The 12,791-nt window shown below is 44.9% G+C and overlaps 1 protein-coding gene across 1 annotated transcript in view; it reads left to right on the top strand.

Moving 5' to 3' along the window:
• The window catches only part of ACBD6 (acyl-CoA binding domain containing 6), a 95,779-nt gene extending 88,766 nt beyond the window's left edge, over window positions 1-7,013 (top strand). The window contains exons 7-8 of the mRNA XM_066597436.1: window positions 1,583-1,613; window positions 6,679-7,013. Coding sequence (XP_066453533.1) covers window positions 1,583-1,613; window positions 6,679-6,869 — 222 coding nt within the window. The 3' untranslated portion in view covers window positions 6,870-7,013. The remainder of the gene's footprint in view (window positions 1-1,582; window positions 1,614-6,678) is intronic.
• The last annotated feature ends 5,778 nt before the right edge of the window (window positions 7,014-12,791 follow it).

The following is a 12,791-nucleotide window of genomic DNA, read 5'->3' as shown; positions in this document are numbered from 1 at the left end:
TTCCCCCCTCGGTCTCATCGGACCAGATCACGTTCTCCCACAGACTTTTGGCAGACTTGATGTAGGCTTTGGAAAAATCCAGCTAGACTTGGATGGTTTGCATTATTAGAAAAGGCTTCTGTCTTACCACCTCACCACCCAGACATATGAAGAGTACTGGAGATGGTTGTCACATGTACTACATAACCAGTACTTACCAGAAACCCCTGCAGCTCCTCTAATGTTGCTGTAGGGTAAATCAGAATCCCTGTAAATAATGGCAGCGGAGTGCTGACTACTATTACCATGAGTTTAAATGTGATTGGCTGATTATGAACACAACCACTTCCCAAATATTAGACGGTGTTCACACTTATGCAACCCATTTATTTTGGTTTTGCTTATTGTTCCACCCTATTGTTACACCCCTAAGTGTAATATTATCAATAGTATATCATAGCTTAAAGTGAGGAAAGACGAAATGATCCAATCCAAGCAAGGGTGGAAGGGTATATCCGTCCTTGGATGTGAGGCAGTATATGCGGACCAGCATGCCAGAGCTCCGATAACACATGAGCGGTCTGCGTTACAACCTGTCCAGCATCCATTAAAGGGGTTGTCCCGCGGCAGCAAGTGGGTCTATACACTTCTGTATGGCCATATTAATGCACTTTGTAATGTACATTGTGCATTAATTATGAGCCATACAGAAGTTATAAAAAGTTTTTTACTTACCTGCTCCGTTGCTGGCGTCCTCGTCTCCATGGTGCCGACTAATTTTCGCCCTCCGATGGCCAAATTAGCCGCGCTTGCGCAGTCGTGGTCTTCTGCTCTCTTCAATGGAGCCGCTCGTGCAGAATGCAGGCTCCGTGTAGCTCCGCCCCGTCACGTGCCGATTCCAGCCAATCAGGAGGCTGGAATCGGCAATGGACCGCACAGAAGAGCTGCGGTCCACGGAGGAAGAGGATTCCGGCGGCCATCTTCACAGGTAAGTATAGAAGTCACCGGAGCGCGGGGATTAAGGTAAGCGCTCCGGTAAGCTTTCTGTACGTCCCTGCATCGGGGTTGTCTCGCGCCGAACGGGGGGGGGGGGTTGAAAAAAAAAAAAAACCCGTTTCGGCGCGGGACAACCCCTTTAACTAATGTAACCATGTGTATGGAGCTCCACAACCACAGGTGGTTATTGGTAGATGGGACATCACTTATTTCTCTAATTTAGACGTAGTTGGACAAGTGATGGGATAGGTGATAAATAATTGACTGATGGGAACCCCCGATCATGAGAATGGCACACCCCATGTCTATGGGTCAATGTGAGATGCTTGATGCTATATACTTCTCCCAGGATGTAAGTGGTGCAGAAATGTCATTTGATATAAGAAAACCAAAGCCATTTCATATAAGTCATATGTGACTTAGCTGCTCCGAATAAAGAAGCAGAGCACATTTAATGCTTTCCGGTCTATGATGTGACAGTTTATCAATACATGCTAAAGCTCAGGGACGCTCCTAGGGATCTTTAGGAGACCTGCCAATCCATTTACGCCGTATGTTTCTATAAACCCACAATTGATCCTTTTTTTTTTTTAATGTCCCCTTCCAGGACGCTGAAGGACAGACCCCGTTACATTATGGTAAGTGTGATTTTCAGTTCTTCACCTTCAGTTTATTGTTCTCATCCCAATATATACATTTGTAACGGAGTTCATCATACCAAGGCATTGTATCTGTATGGGAGATTTGGCTCTATGCATTGGTAAAGCACAAGTCGGTCCCCGTCGGAGTACATGCTGGTTATGCGGATTTTGCCACAACTTCTGCAAAATTGTGATTGTTTCAGCCGCGGGAAGCTGCATAGTTATTTACAGAACTAGGGTTTTTTAAGGGAATTTTTATAGTGATTTCTGTACAATATTGGCCACCGGCATTAAAATATGCCCAGTGGCTTACAAGGCCAGAGAGGACGGTGCGTGACCTTTACAAGTGGTAGAAATACTTGCATTATTAAAGAAGATTTGGAGGGTCTCCTACTTGTGTGATGCCCTCCTGAGAGGTTTGGGTGGCCTGTTGCAATGTATTCCTCCAGTAGACCCACAAAGTAACATCTGCCTGTCCCTAAACCCTTTATACACGGGGCAGAGCCTTTCTCATGAGTTATCTACAACCTGACAACAAGAGGTAATAGCAAAGGTCAGGCACCCCATAAAACGGTTGTAAATCCATCTTTCTGGCTCGCGCCCGTCCAAGGTCAGCATCCAGCTCCCCTCCCTCTTGATCTCTGCCACTATGCTGAAGATGCCATGCAATAGGGGTTTAAAATACTATTTTCCACAACTCCCAGTGGAAATCAGTCGTCTTCCAGCAGTGGGAGAGGTTAGAATCGGACTAGTCCCCATCTGTGCAGGGGAGGAGGCAATATACATCTCTTCTGTCATCACCGTGAAAAGGCTTGCAGTCGGCATCATAAAGTGGTTGCATCGCTTAGAGGAATCACAATTGCTTTTCAAAAAAAAATCACGAATATGAAATGCTTTTTAAATGTCATCTAGTGAGAATGAATATACAGAATGACCATTATAGATTATACTGGATATAGGGATCCTACAACTTCTCAAACTTTCATGCACAGCCTTTAGTGTTGGGTTCCTGGTGGTACCTTCTATTGTAAGGCATGGATCGCACAAAAAAAGCAGGCAAGAATTGGTTCTGCAATCCTAATTGTCTAGGCCATTGTCTTAGTAGTGGTAGTAGTATGGTTTACAATAGACGGTCCTATGAGTTGTGCGCATATATCTGTAGAGCAGACTGGATGAATGAGATTACAGAACAGGTTGGGTCTTTCTGAACTTTTTCTCTTTTATAGAAGACCTTTTCACTTCTAATGGTTTTGGTCATTAAGCCATTGATTTCTCCCTAGAACTAGTTTGCTTGATAGGGGTTCCACAGTTGCAGGAAGAACACCTAGATGTAAAATTAATTTGTCACAGTGAGGGTTCTATTGTAATCTCTAAAACATAACTTTTATTCAACAAAAAATAAAAAGGATTTTGTATCTCAAAGTCCTAAATTCTAGACACACGAACGAAAATATAAAACCTAACCCCTATCTTAGAGAGGGGAAGGCGGTGTGTGAGCCGCCTAAGGAACTAATATTTAGTGCCTAAGGTATCGGATCTTCTATCCCTGTATCCAGTCATATACGTTCTGAGGCTGGAGATAGAATAAAGGTCACTAAGAATGATGTTCCCAACTTAGTTAAATTGCCGCAGCTATTCAATAGTTAGGAGACATAAAGAGCCCGCGCCTCTAGAGCAGGTGCATTGTTCCTCCCATAGATACACGCTGCCTGTTCTGTCAGAAAGCCGTAAGTGTGAGAGCAATCCCGCTTTTTATGGCCTGCCACAGAGGCCGGTCCTGCTGCTTTGTTGTTTTTGTTCCTGCAATTTACACTGGGGGAAACTGGGTTTATTTATTTGGTTTACCTAGTGATAGGATCGTCTATCTCCCTCATTCTTTGAGGTTAATTTCCCTACTTTGGGATTGACCGATTAGTTAGAAGCTGACTTATTTGTTCTCAATTTTGGTGGTTCCTGATGAGGCTACGCCATCCGTAGCGGAAACGCGTTGAACCCACGGAAGAATTTATTTGGCAGTTTGGTGTACTTCATTTTTTGGCTCCTGTTGGCCATGGCTCACAAAAAACTGTGTGGAGCTTGAGTTATACTTAGATGTCAGCGATACATCTGATCTTTTTTAAACTAGCCATAAAAAGCGTGATTGCTCTCACACTTACGGCTTTCTGACAGAACAGGCAGCGGATATCTATGGGAGGAACAATGCACCTGCTCTAAAGGCGCGGGCTCTTTATGTCTCCTAACTATTGAATAGCTGCGGCAATTTAACTAAGTTGGGAACATCATTCTTAGTGAGCTGACCTTTATTCTATCTCTAGCCTCAGGACGTATATGACTGGATACAGGGATAGAAGATCCGATACCTTCGGCACTAAATATTAGTTCCTTAGGCGGCTCACACACCGCCTTCCCCTCTCTAAGATAGGGGTTAGGTTTTATATTTTCGTTTGTGTGTCTAGAATTTAGGACTTTGAGATACAAATTCCTTTTTATTTTTTGTTGAATAAAAGTTACGTTTTAGAGATTACAATAGTTTGCTTGATAGGTGCTAAACAGCAGATCGCTGGGATACTCGTCATTCTGTTGTCCCTGCTTCCTCCTCACCATTGCATCCATGGCAAGAGTTGTATGGGTTAGTAGTAAATTGCAATACAACTCTATGGATGATACAGAAACGGGTGGATTGGCGCACTTTGCATTTTCTATATATTCCTAGAGTTTTTCACGCATTGACACACATGCTTGATCTATGCAGATTACTGGTAAGGAGGAACAGGGGCCCCCAGTATTGTAACATTTGGCACCTATCCCATAAGTTCTGCTTGTGGGAAACCCCTCTGAGGAACAGAAGTTGTTGAGTTCTTCTATCATTCACCGGTAGGCCTAGTCTCTATCAGTCGGTACGTATTAAAGCGACTCTCTGTTCCTGGACAAACGAAGATGGCCGTACCACATCTGACTACCGATTTATACCAATACACAGTGTACATCAGGTAGTCTACATGCGGCTCTGAATGGCCAGTGCTGCTCAGGGTGGCAGCACTAGTCAGTCAAAGCAAGTGTAGTTAGTGTCTTAGGGTGCGTTTATACAGAATGGCCGGTTAGATTCCCAATAGGTCCTCCTGCAAATGATCTCTCTTGTGCCTTTACACAGGAAGGACTATCACTAGTGAATGGAGACTGAGCAGGCCGGGCATCATTGTGGTCCGCCCAACTTCATTCACAGTAAACAGGCAGTCATTTGTAGATGAACTGCCTGTTTACACTGGCCGATCCATTGTGTTTTTTTAACTTTGTTTTCTTTTATTAAAGGAAGATTGCACAGTACATAGTAAAATCATAACGAAATTGACTCGGTGTTACATAGATTACATGCTGTGCCATAACTTGCTTAATCATAGTGGTAGAACAACGTTTTCCTTGTATATGTAATTATTGTTTAAACTCTGTGGGATAAGGCTCTGCATTTGCTATTTGTTAAGAAGAGGTGGACACCGGAGCACATGTAGTGGGGGGGGGGGGGGGGGAGGGGATATTAGTCCGGGGATTCAATCCGTGGATAAGGTGGAGTTGGTATCCAGCCAAATCTCCCATATTTTTTTAAATTTGGACATCCTCTGTTTTGATAGATGATTTTCTCGTAAGAGATTACTGTGTTTACTGACCGAACCCATCCTGAAATCGTTGGGACTCCCGCAGCCATCCAATGAGTGGCTATTCTTTTGCGTGCAAAGAACAGGGTCCTCTGTAGAAAGATGCGGGTGTAATGCGGCCACTCCTCCTCCTCCAGTAGGCCAAACAGAATTGCTTTGGGGTCCATCCCAATATTAAGGGGGGATGGTAATAGTGAGTTTATGAAGGATACAATCTCGGACCAGAATCTGTTTACCAGGGGGCCGATCCGTTGTTTAGTATGCAGAAACTGAACAAACTAATTTATCATTCTTCGTCTAGTCGTGCATGCATTAAGACTGAATAATACTCGTTCAGATTCTCTCTGATTGTGGGAATCTAAATGATTTTTCGGCCCGTGTAAGAGAGCCCTTAGACTGATGGTGCGCATCAGGTAGTCTGAGAAGCGAGTTCGGACATCTTTGTCTAGGCTCAGAGGATCACTTTTAACAGAGCTCTACCTCGACAGCAGTAATACAAGGACTGTCCTCTAACAATCTAGGACATTGTCATACGACTTGTCTTGAGTAGTAGATATGTGTGACTACTATAATAAGTCCTTATAGTCGCAGTGAGTGCATGCACTTAAAGTGGGTTAAGACCATTTAGACTGAAAGATGATTGCTCAAACGGCAGTTTGAGTGACCGTTTTGAACGATCACCTTTGCATAACTCTTAAATAGCTAATTAACTACTTAGAGTTAAGTGCAGGCAGAGCGACACACCGCTGATAACTCTAAGAACAGCAGCTGTTTTGTATATGCAAACAGATGCTTTGTTTTCGCAGTTATCAGCGGTGTCCCGCTGAGCTGAAGGCTCCGAGAAACAGCAGGAGCGCTGATGGCTGCTTTGTTCTCGGAGCTTTCAGCTGGTATCCCGCTGAGAAGTTCCAGTGGAATACCAGCTGAATGAATGCTATCAGCACTGCCCACTGAGAAAATCAGCGTGCGGCACTGATAAGGGTCATCGTGATTTCTAGCTTGCTAGAACGACTAGTGCACGAACAGCGCATAGTGGCAGCGCATTTAGACACGATTATTGCTCAAAAGATGGCTTTTGAGCGAATTTTAAGCAATAATCGTTGTCTAAATGGGCCTTTACATGTTAATGTGTAAGGGTTAATATGGCACTATAGAGACTTCTGTGATTGGGAACTGCAGTCTATATAGATCTGCCTTCAGCACAAACAGATGCAGTCTCTGCAGATTCTTCCCCTTTGCCATTAGTTTTGACGGCTCTCCCCTCCTGCAGTCCCCCAATAAGATGATCAGAGAGATCTTGGATTCTTACAGATGAGATTATTTAGACTGGCGGACCTATAAGATAGAGGGTTTTATAATTTGTGCTTTCCCTATCATACCATCCTCTTACGTAAATGCTTTGTCTCTTGCAGCCTCTGCTTGTGAGTTCACGGATATAGTGGACATGCTCTTGGACCACGGTGCCGACCCGTCTCTTGTGGACAACGATGGTTTCCAGCCATATGAAGTCACAGATAGCAAGGAAATTTCAGATATGTTAAAGCAACATGCCTCATTCGGGGAGCATGACAAACCTCCAAGCCTTTTACAAAGTGCGAAATAAAGCTCGGTGCAAGATTACCCTCTCTGGCCTTCACATGTACTTTTTCTGTTTTAAAGTGTACCTGTTGTGTTAAACTTTTTGCTCCCGATAAATCAATAATGCATGCAAACTTAATAAACTTTGTAATATATCTTTAAAGAACAATGCTTATTTGTACTCTTATCGGATGCCTCTTTTGTGTCTGTCTATCTGTCTGCCTGCCTGCCGATAGCCAAAACGGTCATCGCATACCTGGCACTCTTGTGAGCAATTACTTGGGCAACTGTTAGCCCGTGTAAAAGTACCCTCAGCCGCTCTCTTTTGGTGGCAGCTTATCTCCCTTACAAGAAAGGATCAGGCATATTGAAATCCAACAGTCCGATCCTTCTCTCCCCTGACACCTGTCCTTGGAGGAGAGTCGAGGCCCCAATGCACACATTAGGTGGTCTGCAGATATCAGCGGGTTGACCAACGTTAAAGGGTTTGTACCAGAATCGCAAGTTATTCCCTATGTACAAGATAGTGGATAACTTGATGATCGGTAGGGGTCTCACAGCTGAGAACACTCATCCTGAGAACAGGGGTCCTGTGTCCCCTATCGTCCTTACTGCTGGCTTACTGCACCCACCACAGTGAGGAGGAGACAGATTTGCGTCCTGTTTTCAATGGGACTGTTGGAGATTGCTGAGCAGTAAGACTTTGGGTGTGTTCTCCACCACAATGAAATGAATGGAGCGCCGACTGCACATACTCGGCCAGCACTCCGTTCCTTCTGATGTTATTTGGGGGTGAAGAGATCCTTCACTGAAAGGCAGAGGTGGACACAGGACCTCCAATCTTGGGATGGGTGGCAGACTTGGCGGTGAGACACCACTGATCAGCAAATTGTTCCCTATCCTGTGGACGGGATAACTTGTGTTCCTGCTACAACCCCTTTAGGGCTTATTCACATGTCCGTACATCGGCCGGGTTTTCACGCCTGGCCGATATACGGTGTCAATTTCTGAAGAGGGAGGAAGCAGGGTGGGTTGGAACAGTGCACTGAGCTCCCACCCCCTCTCCGCCCCTCAGCACTATTTGCAATGGGAGGGGGCAGAATGGGGCTGCACTCAACTCCGCCTCCACCCCTCCCATTGCAAACAGTGGCGAGGGCCGGAGAGGGGGTGGGAGTTCAGTGCACTACTCCCGGCCTGCCTCCTCCCCCCACGCAGAAAGGGACACTGTATATCAGCCGGGCGTGAAAATTTGGCTGATATACGGACGTGTGAATAAGCTCTTAAGGTGTATTGCAGTTACAGAGGACATAAGTGATTATCCATCACACTGATTAGGATTCTACTAGTTCATTAATATGAGTCTTGTTTGGCTCAGTGTTATGGTTGCAGGTTCAATCCCTGCATGGTTCAGGTAGCAGTGTCAAAGTTGACTCATCCTTCCGAGGTTGGTAAAATGAGTACCCAGCTTGCTGGGGGGTGGGGGGTAAAGATGACTGTTTGTTAATGACAAGAATATAATTACAGGTTGGTGGACCACATATAGTGCTCAGACAAAGCAGGCCGTTCCCATCCCTTCTAGAGCCGAACTCTGGAAATACTGACCGAGACCTTGTTCAACCAGCGCCGACAATGTCAGATGTTGTATGGCTACATGCTATTAGCAAGAGGAATGCGAACACCCAGTCCTGAATTTATTAATGTATTTCTAGGAGGAACAAGAGTAACAGTGTAAGAAGAAAATATCCTCCAGTACTGGTACTGCAGTGAGAATTACTAAAAGTCGCTTCAGAAGGGCTATCAGGCTCGCCTTAGAGGTACCTCGGTCATGAGACAAAGCTGTTAGACAACACTTTTATCACATGCCCAAAGTCTTGGTTCTTAGTATACAGCTGCACAAATGCTGCTTCTGGAATAGTGTGATCCCTATGATAAAGGCCCGTTCATGTGCTGCATTTCTGGCCCCTGTGCGCGGTCTGTGTATTCCACAGCAGCCTGTAAGATAATTCACGTGCCTGATTTTTTTTTTTATACTGGTCCAATTGTTCACTTTCACAGACCAGGACCACCACCTACAATGAGCGGAGGACTATAAATATTGGACCGCACACGGGCGTCTGTAGGCTTTCCACCCATTTATCATGGGCACTGATAAGACACTGTGAATACGGCCATAGCTGCTGTTAGGCCACATTCACATGGCCAGTCATGAGTGGCGCTGCCAGCGCATGAGCACCCCATCCACGTAATCTGCGGGACTGCTTGGTATCTGAGAATCGCACAAGAGTAGGAAACGCAGAAAATTTTCAAACCCTATTGGTCCGAGTGAAAAATCCCATAGACATGGGTCTTGCCATGGGAGTTCTGTCCATCTCGGGCAGAACTAGCGCAGAATAATCACCGGTGTGACTGCAGCCCTAGTTACTCATCATAGCTGTACCAATGAGGGCTTCTTCACACGGGTGAGTTCGATGTGAGACACAACTTGCACAGGTATGAAGCTCCTTCTCCTGCATGAGGTTAATCACACCATGTTCTATGTTTGGGCACTCCCACAGAAGGAATCGCTGTTTCCTATGGGATCTTGGCGGGGGGGGGTGATTGAACTCTCATACCATACAATATGCATGCGCGTAAGATGCGATTTTATTTCTTATTTCCCCCATTGAAGTCCATGAGAAGCGCTTGCGATCTTTTCACGCACGTGAAAATTGCAGCTTCACAGAAGCAATGCGTTGGTCTGTTTTTTTTTTCTTTTTAAGTAAGAATCCAACGACTCGCAGTGAACATTGCAAGTTTCCAGGTTCGATGATCTGCTGTGTGAATGTAGCCTGATGCCGGATAGCTGGGAACGACCGATTGGCATTCAGCTGGAAAGGACACTTGGATAGATGGTTAGACCTTTTGTTTGCCTGCTATTACAGGGCAGCACTAGTGTCTGAGTTAAGCGCACGTGTTTTGCATTTTTCATCACTGAGAATAATTAACATTGATTAAAAATGTAAAATACGCATCTGTTTTACAGGCATTTCTCAAAATACGTCTGTGGGTGGTTTTTTTTTTAAATGCAGACTGCAAAAACCATCGTAACTGCAGTCCTTAAATGGATTCTGGGAGCTACTAACATTTTCTAATTTAACTTTTCTTGGACCTTCCTCAAGTTTCCCCGTGTCTTAACACCGGACTGTTGTTAAAGTGACCCTCCGATCCTGGACAAACAAAGATGGCCGACCCTCTTCTCTGACTACCTGTTGCACACTGCATTAGTATGTACTGATAGCCTAAAACCGTGTTCCCCAACTCCAGTCCTCAGGGACCCCCAACAGGTCATGTTTTCAGGATTTCCTCAGTATTGCACAGGGGATGTAATTATAGTCGGTGGCTCAGGCATTGCCACAGGGGTTCTTACTATAGGAGATCCTGAAAACATGACCTGTAGGTGGTCCCTGAGGACTGGAGTTGGGGACCCCTGTTCCAAAACACTACATGCTACTCAGTACTTGTCAAGCAAAGTGAAGTGTCTTAGGGCTCACTCACAGGGGCGTATGTCACCCGCGTATATTTCATGCGCATAATACGAAGTGCCCATTGACTTCTATTGGGTTGCTGCTTTTTTTTTTCCATGCAAGTATTACTCGTGTGAAATGGCGCTGCATATCATACTTTGGTACATATTCTACACCAATATAGGAAATGGGGTTTCTAATACTTGCTATGTACTGTGCATTTTATGCACTTCCGTGGGACACATCCGCCTGTGTGAATGAGCCCACAGACTGATTGCATACTATTGCGCAGTGTGCATCAGGTAGTCAGAAACCGTTCGGGCATCTTTGTCCAAAGGTGGCTTTTTCGTGAAAAAAAAAATGGATGCGTTCTCATTTTGTGTTTATTATAATAGAGATATTACGGTGGTGGTGTTTAAAAAAAAAACAAAAAACGTTTAACTTAAAAATTTAAAAAACATGTCATTCGGCACAAACTTTCATAGAGCTCTTAAATCCCTAACTAACTTTTATAATGAGGCGACCGCCTGCGTCCGCTGCCACCGCTCCGCCTGCCTGCCAATAAATCTTTCCAGCAGTTTTCTTCGCCTTGCTGTTTTGCCTTTAGAAATGTCCGTCACATCCGTTTACCGTGAAACCTGCTTGGAATGACGTTCCCGTAGCAGAACTAATCCCTTTATGCACGAGTCCCCGTGCATCACTTCTGCATCCCACTAAGGGGTTAATTCCTCTCCCCAGCCATATGCATGCGGGTTGTGAGCTGCCCTAACCATTGCAAATGCCGCAGCCTAATCTGCTTTACAGCAGAACGCTCTGCACATATATATACTCTGACACGCACACATGCTCAACCATAATCCCTCTCCTTGCCCTTAACTACCGTTAACCAAAGTGCTTAATGCACAATTTAAGCTGGATCCACTCTAAAAACACTTTAATTGAGGAGCATTAAATGTTAAAATGATTAAAAAAAGATGATATAAATAAAACCCAAAGAGAGGCTGAGACCAGCATCTGCAGTGGTGGGGATGGGAGGGGGAGCGGGGAATCTGTCTTGTGGCTTACAAAGTTCCAAACATTAAAACCAGACCATCTCGCCGGTCTTCCGAGGGGCCGTGCCCTTTAATGCTCTCATAGAGGGGGTTTTTTTGTCCTCCAATCTAAAAAGAATTATTGGATTTTATTGACTGGTAAACTTAAAGGTGATGTCCAGGATCAGAAAAATCCAAAAACTTCAGCTTGCTTTTTTTAATTTTTTTTTTATTTTCTAGTCCTGTTCCTGGGTTGTCTGGTATTGCAGCTCATCTCAAAGTAAAAGGCAATGCTACCCTGTTTCCCAAAAAATATGCCCTACCCTGAAAACAAGCCCTAGCTGCATTACATTAAAAAAGGCATACTTACCTAGCAGGCTTGGTCCTCCTGCTGCTGGCCGGAGCTCCGCTGTGTGTCCTGCTGTCCTCGTTCGCCCACAGAAGATCACTTCCTGGTTATGCGATTCATAGATCCCGCCTCCAGGAAGCGATGGCTCTGTTTGGCTGGGCAGTGCTCGAGAACCAATCAGTGCAGTGCTTGATGGAACAATGCGATGGCTGTGATTGGTTCATAGTGCGCTACATTAATTGGCTGAGCAACGGTCAAAGAACCAATCACAGCCTTCGTGTATGGAGGCGGGATTTATGAATTGGCCAATCAATGTTGCAGCTCAGCACATAGGAGCTCCAGACAGTAGCAGGAGGGACCTTGACTGAGCCTGCTTGGTAAGTATAATAAGAAAAATAAGACCTAGCGCCTCTTTTTTTGTGGGGTATTTTTATGAGGCAGGGACTTAGTTTGGGGGAAACATGGTAAATGCAACCCATGAATAAGAGCAGCTCTGGTTTTTGAGGTTTGCGTTTAGGCTGATGCTCTATTCTTGCTTTATGAAACACCAAAGCCTTTTCCCTTTTGTTCCAGAACATGTTACCTCCCAAACCTAAGAGTTCATGCTGGGCATAGCTGCTTCTCATCTAACCTTATAGATGACCAGTGGCTATGTGCGCTACCTGAGCTCTTTGGAGAATGTCCATTAAGGGTATGATCACACAACAAGATCTGCATGCAGGTTTTCAAGCTGATTTTCACGACAGAATGAATGACCTTTGGAGTGAAAATCATATCACATTCTACACCCAAAATCCCACAGCAATTCTTCTGTGTGAACATGCCCTTAAAGGGGTTTTCCAGGCAAAAACTTCTTAGGATAAGTCAACAATAACTAATTTCGAACACCTGCCCATGAGCTGATTAGCTGTCCCGCTGTCAGCGTAACGAGGCCGGATGTCGTCATAAGAGCAGAAGTGGAATCGCTAGCTTCACTCCCACCGAACTCAATGGGATCTGAAGCTGGCTATTATACTTCCACCTCTGACATTGGAGTCGGATGTGGAAGTGTAATAGCTCTTTTC

The sequence above is a fragment of the Eleutherodactylus coqui genome, chromosome 3 (assembly GCF_035609145.1).
Source record: "Eleutherodactylus coqui strain aEleCoq1 chromosome 3, aEleCoq1.hap1, whole genome shotgun sequence".
NCBI lineage: Eukaryota > Metazoa > Chordata > Amphibia > Anura > Eleutherodactylidae > Eleutherodactylus > Eleutherodactylus coqui.
Note: the sequence above shows the minus strand (reverse complement) of the source record. Positions and strands in the feature narration are given on the sequence as shown.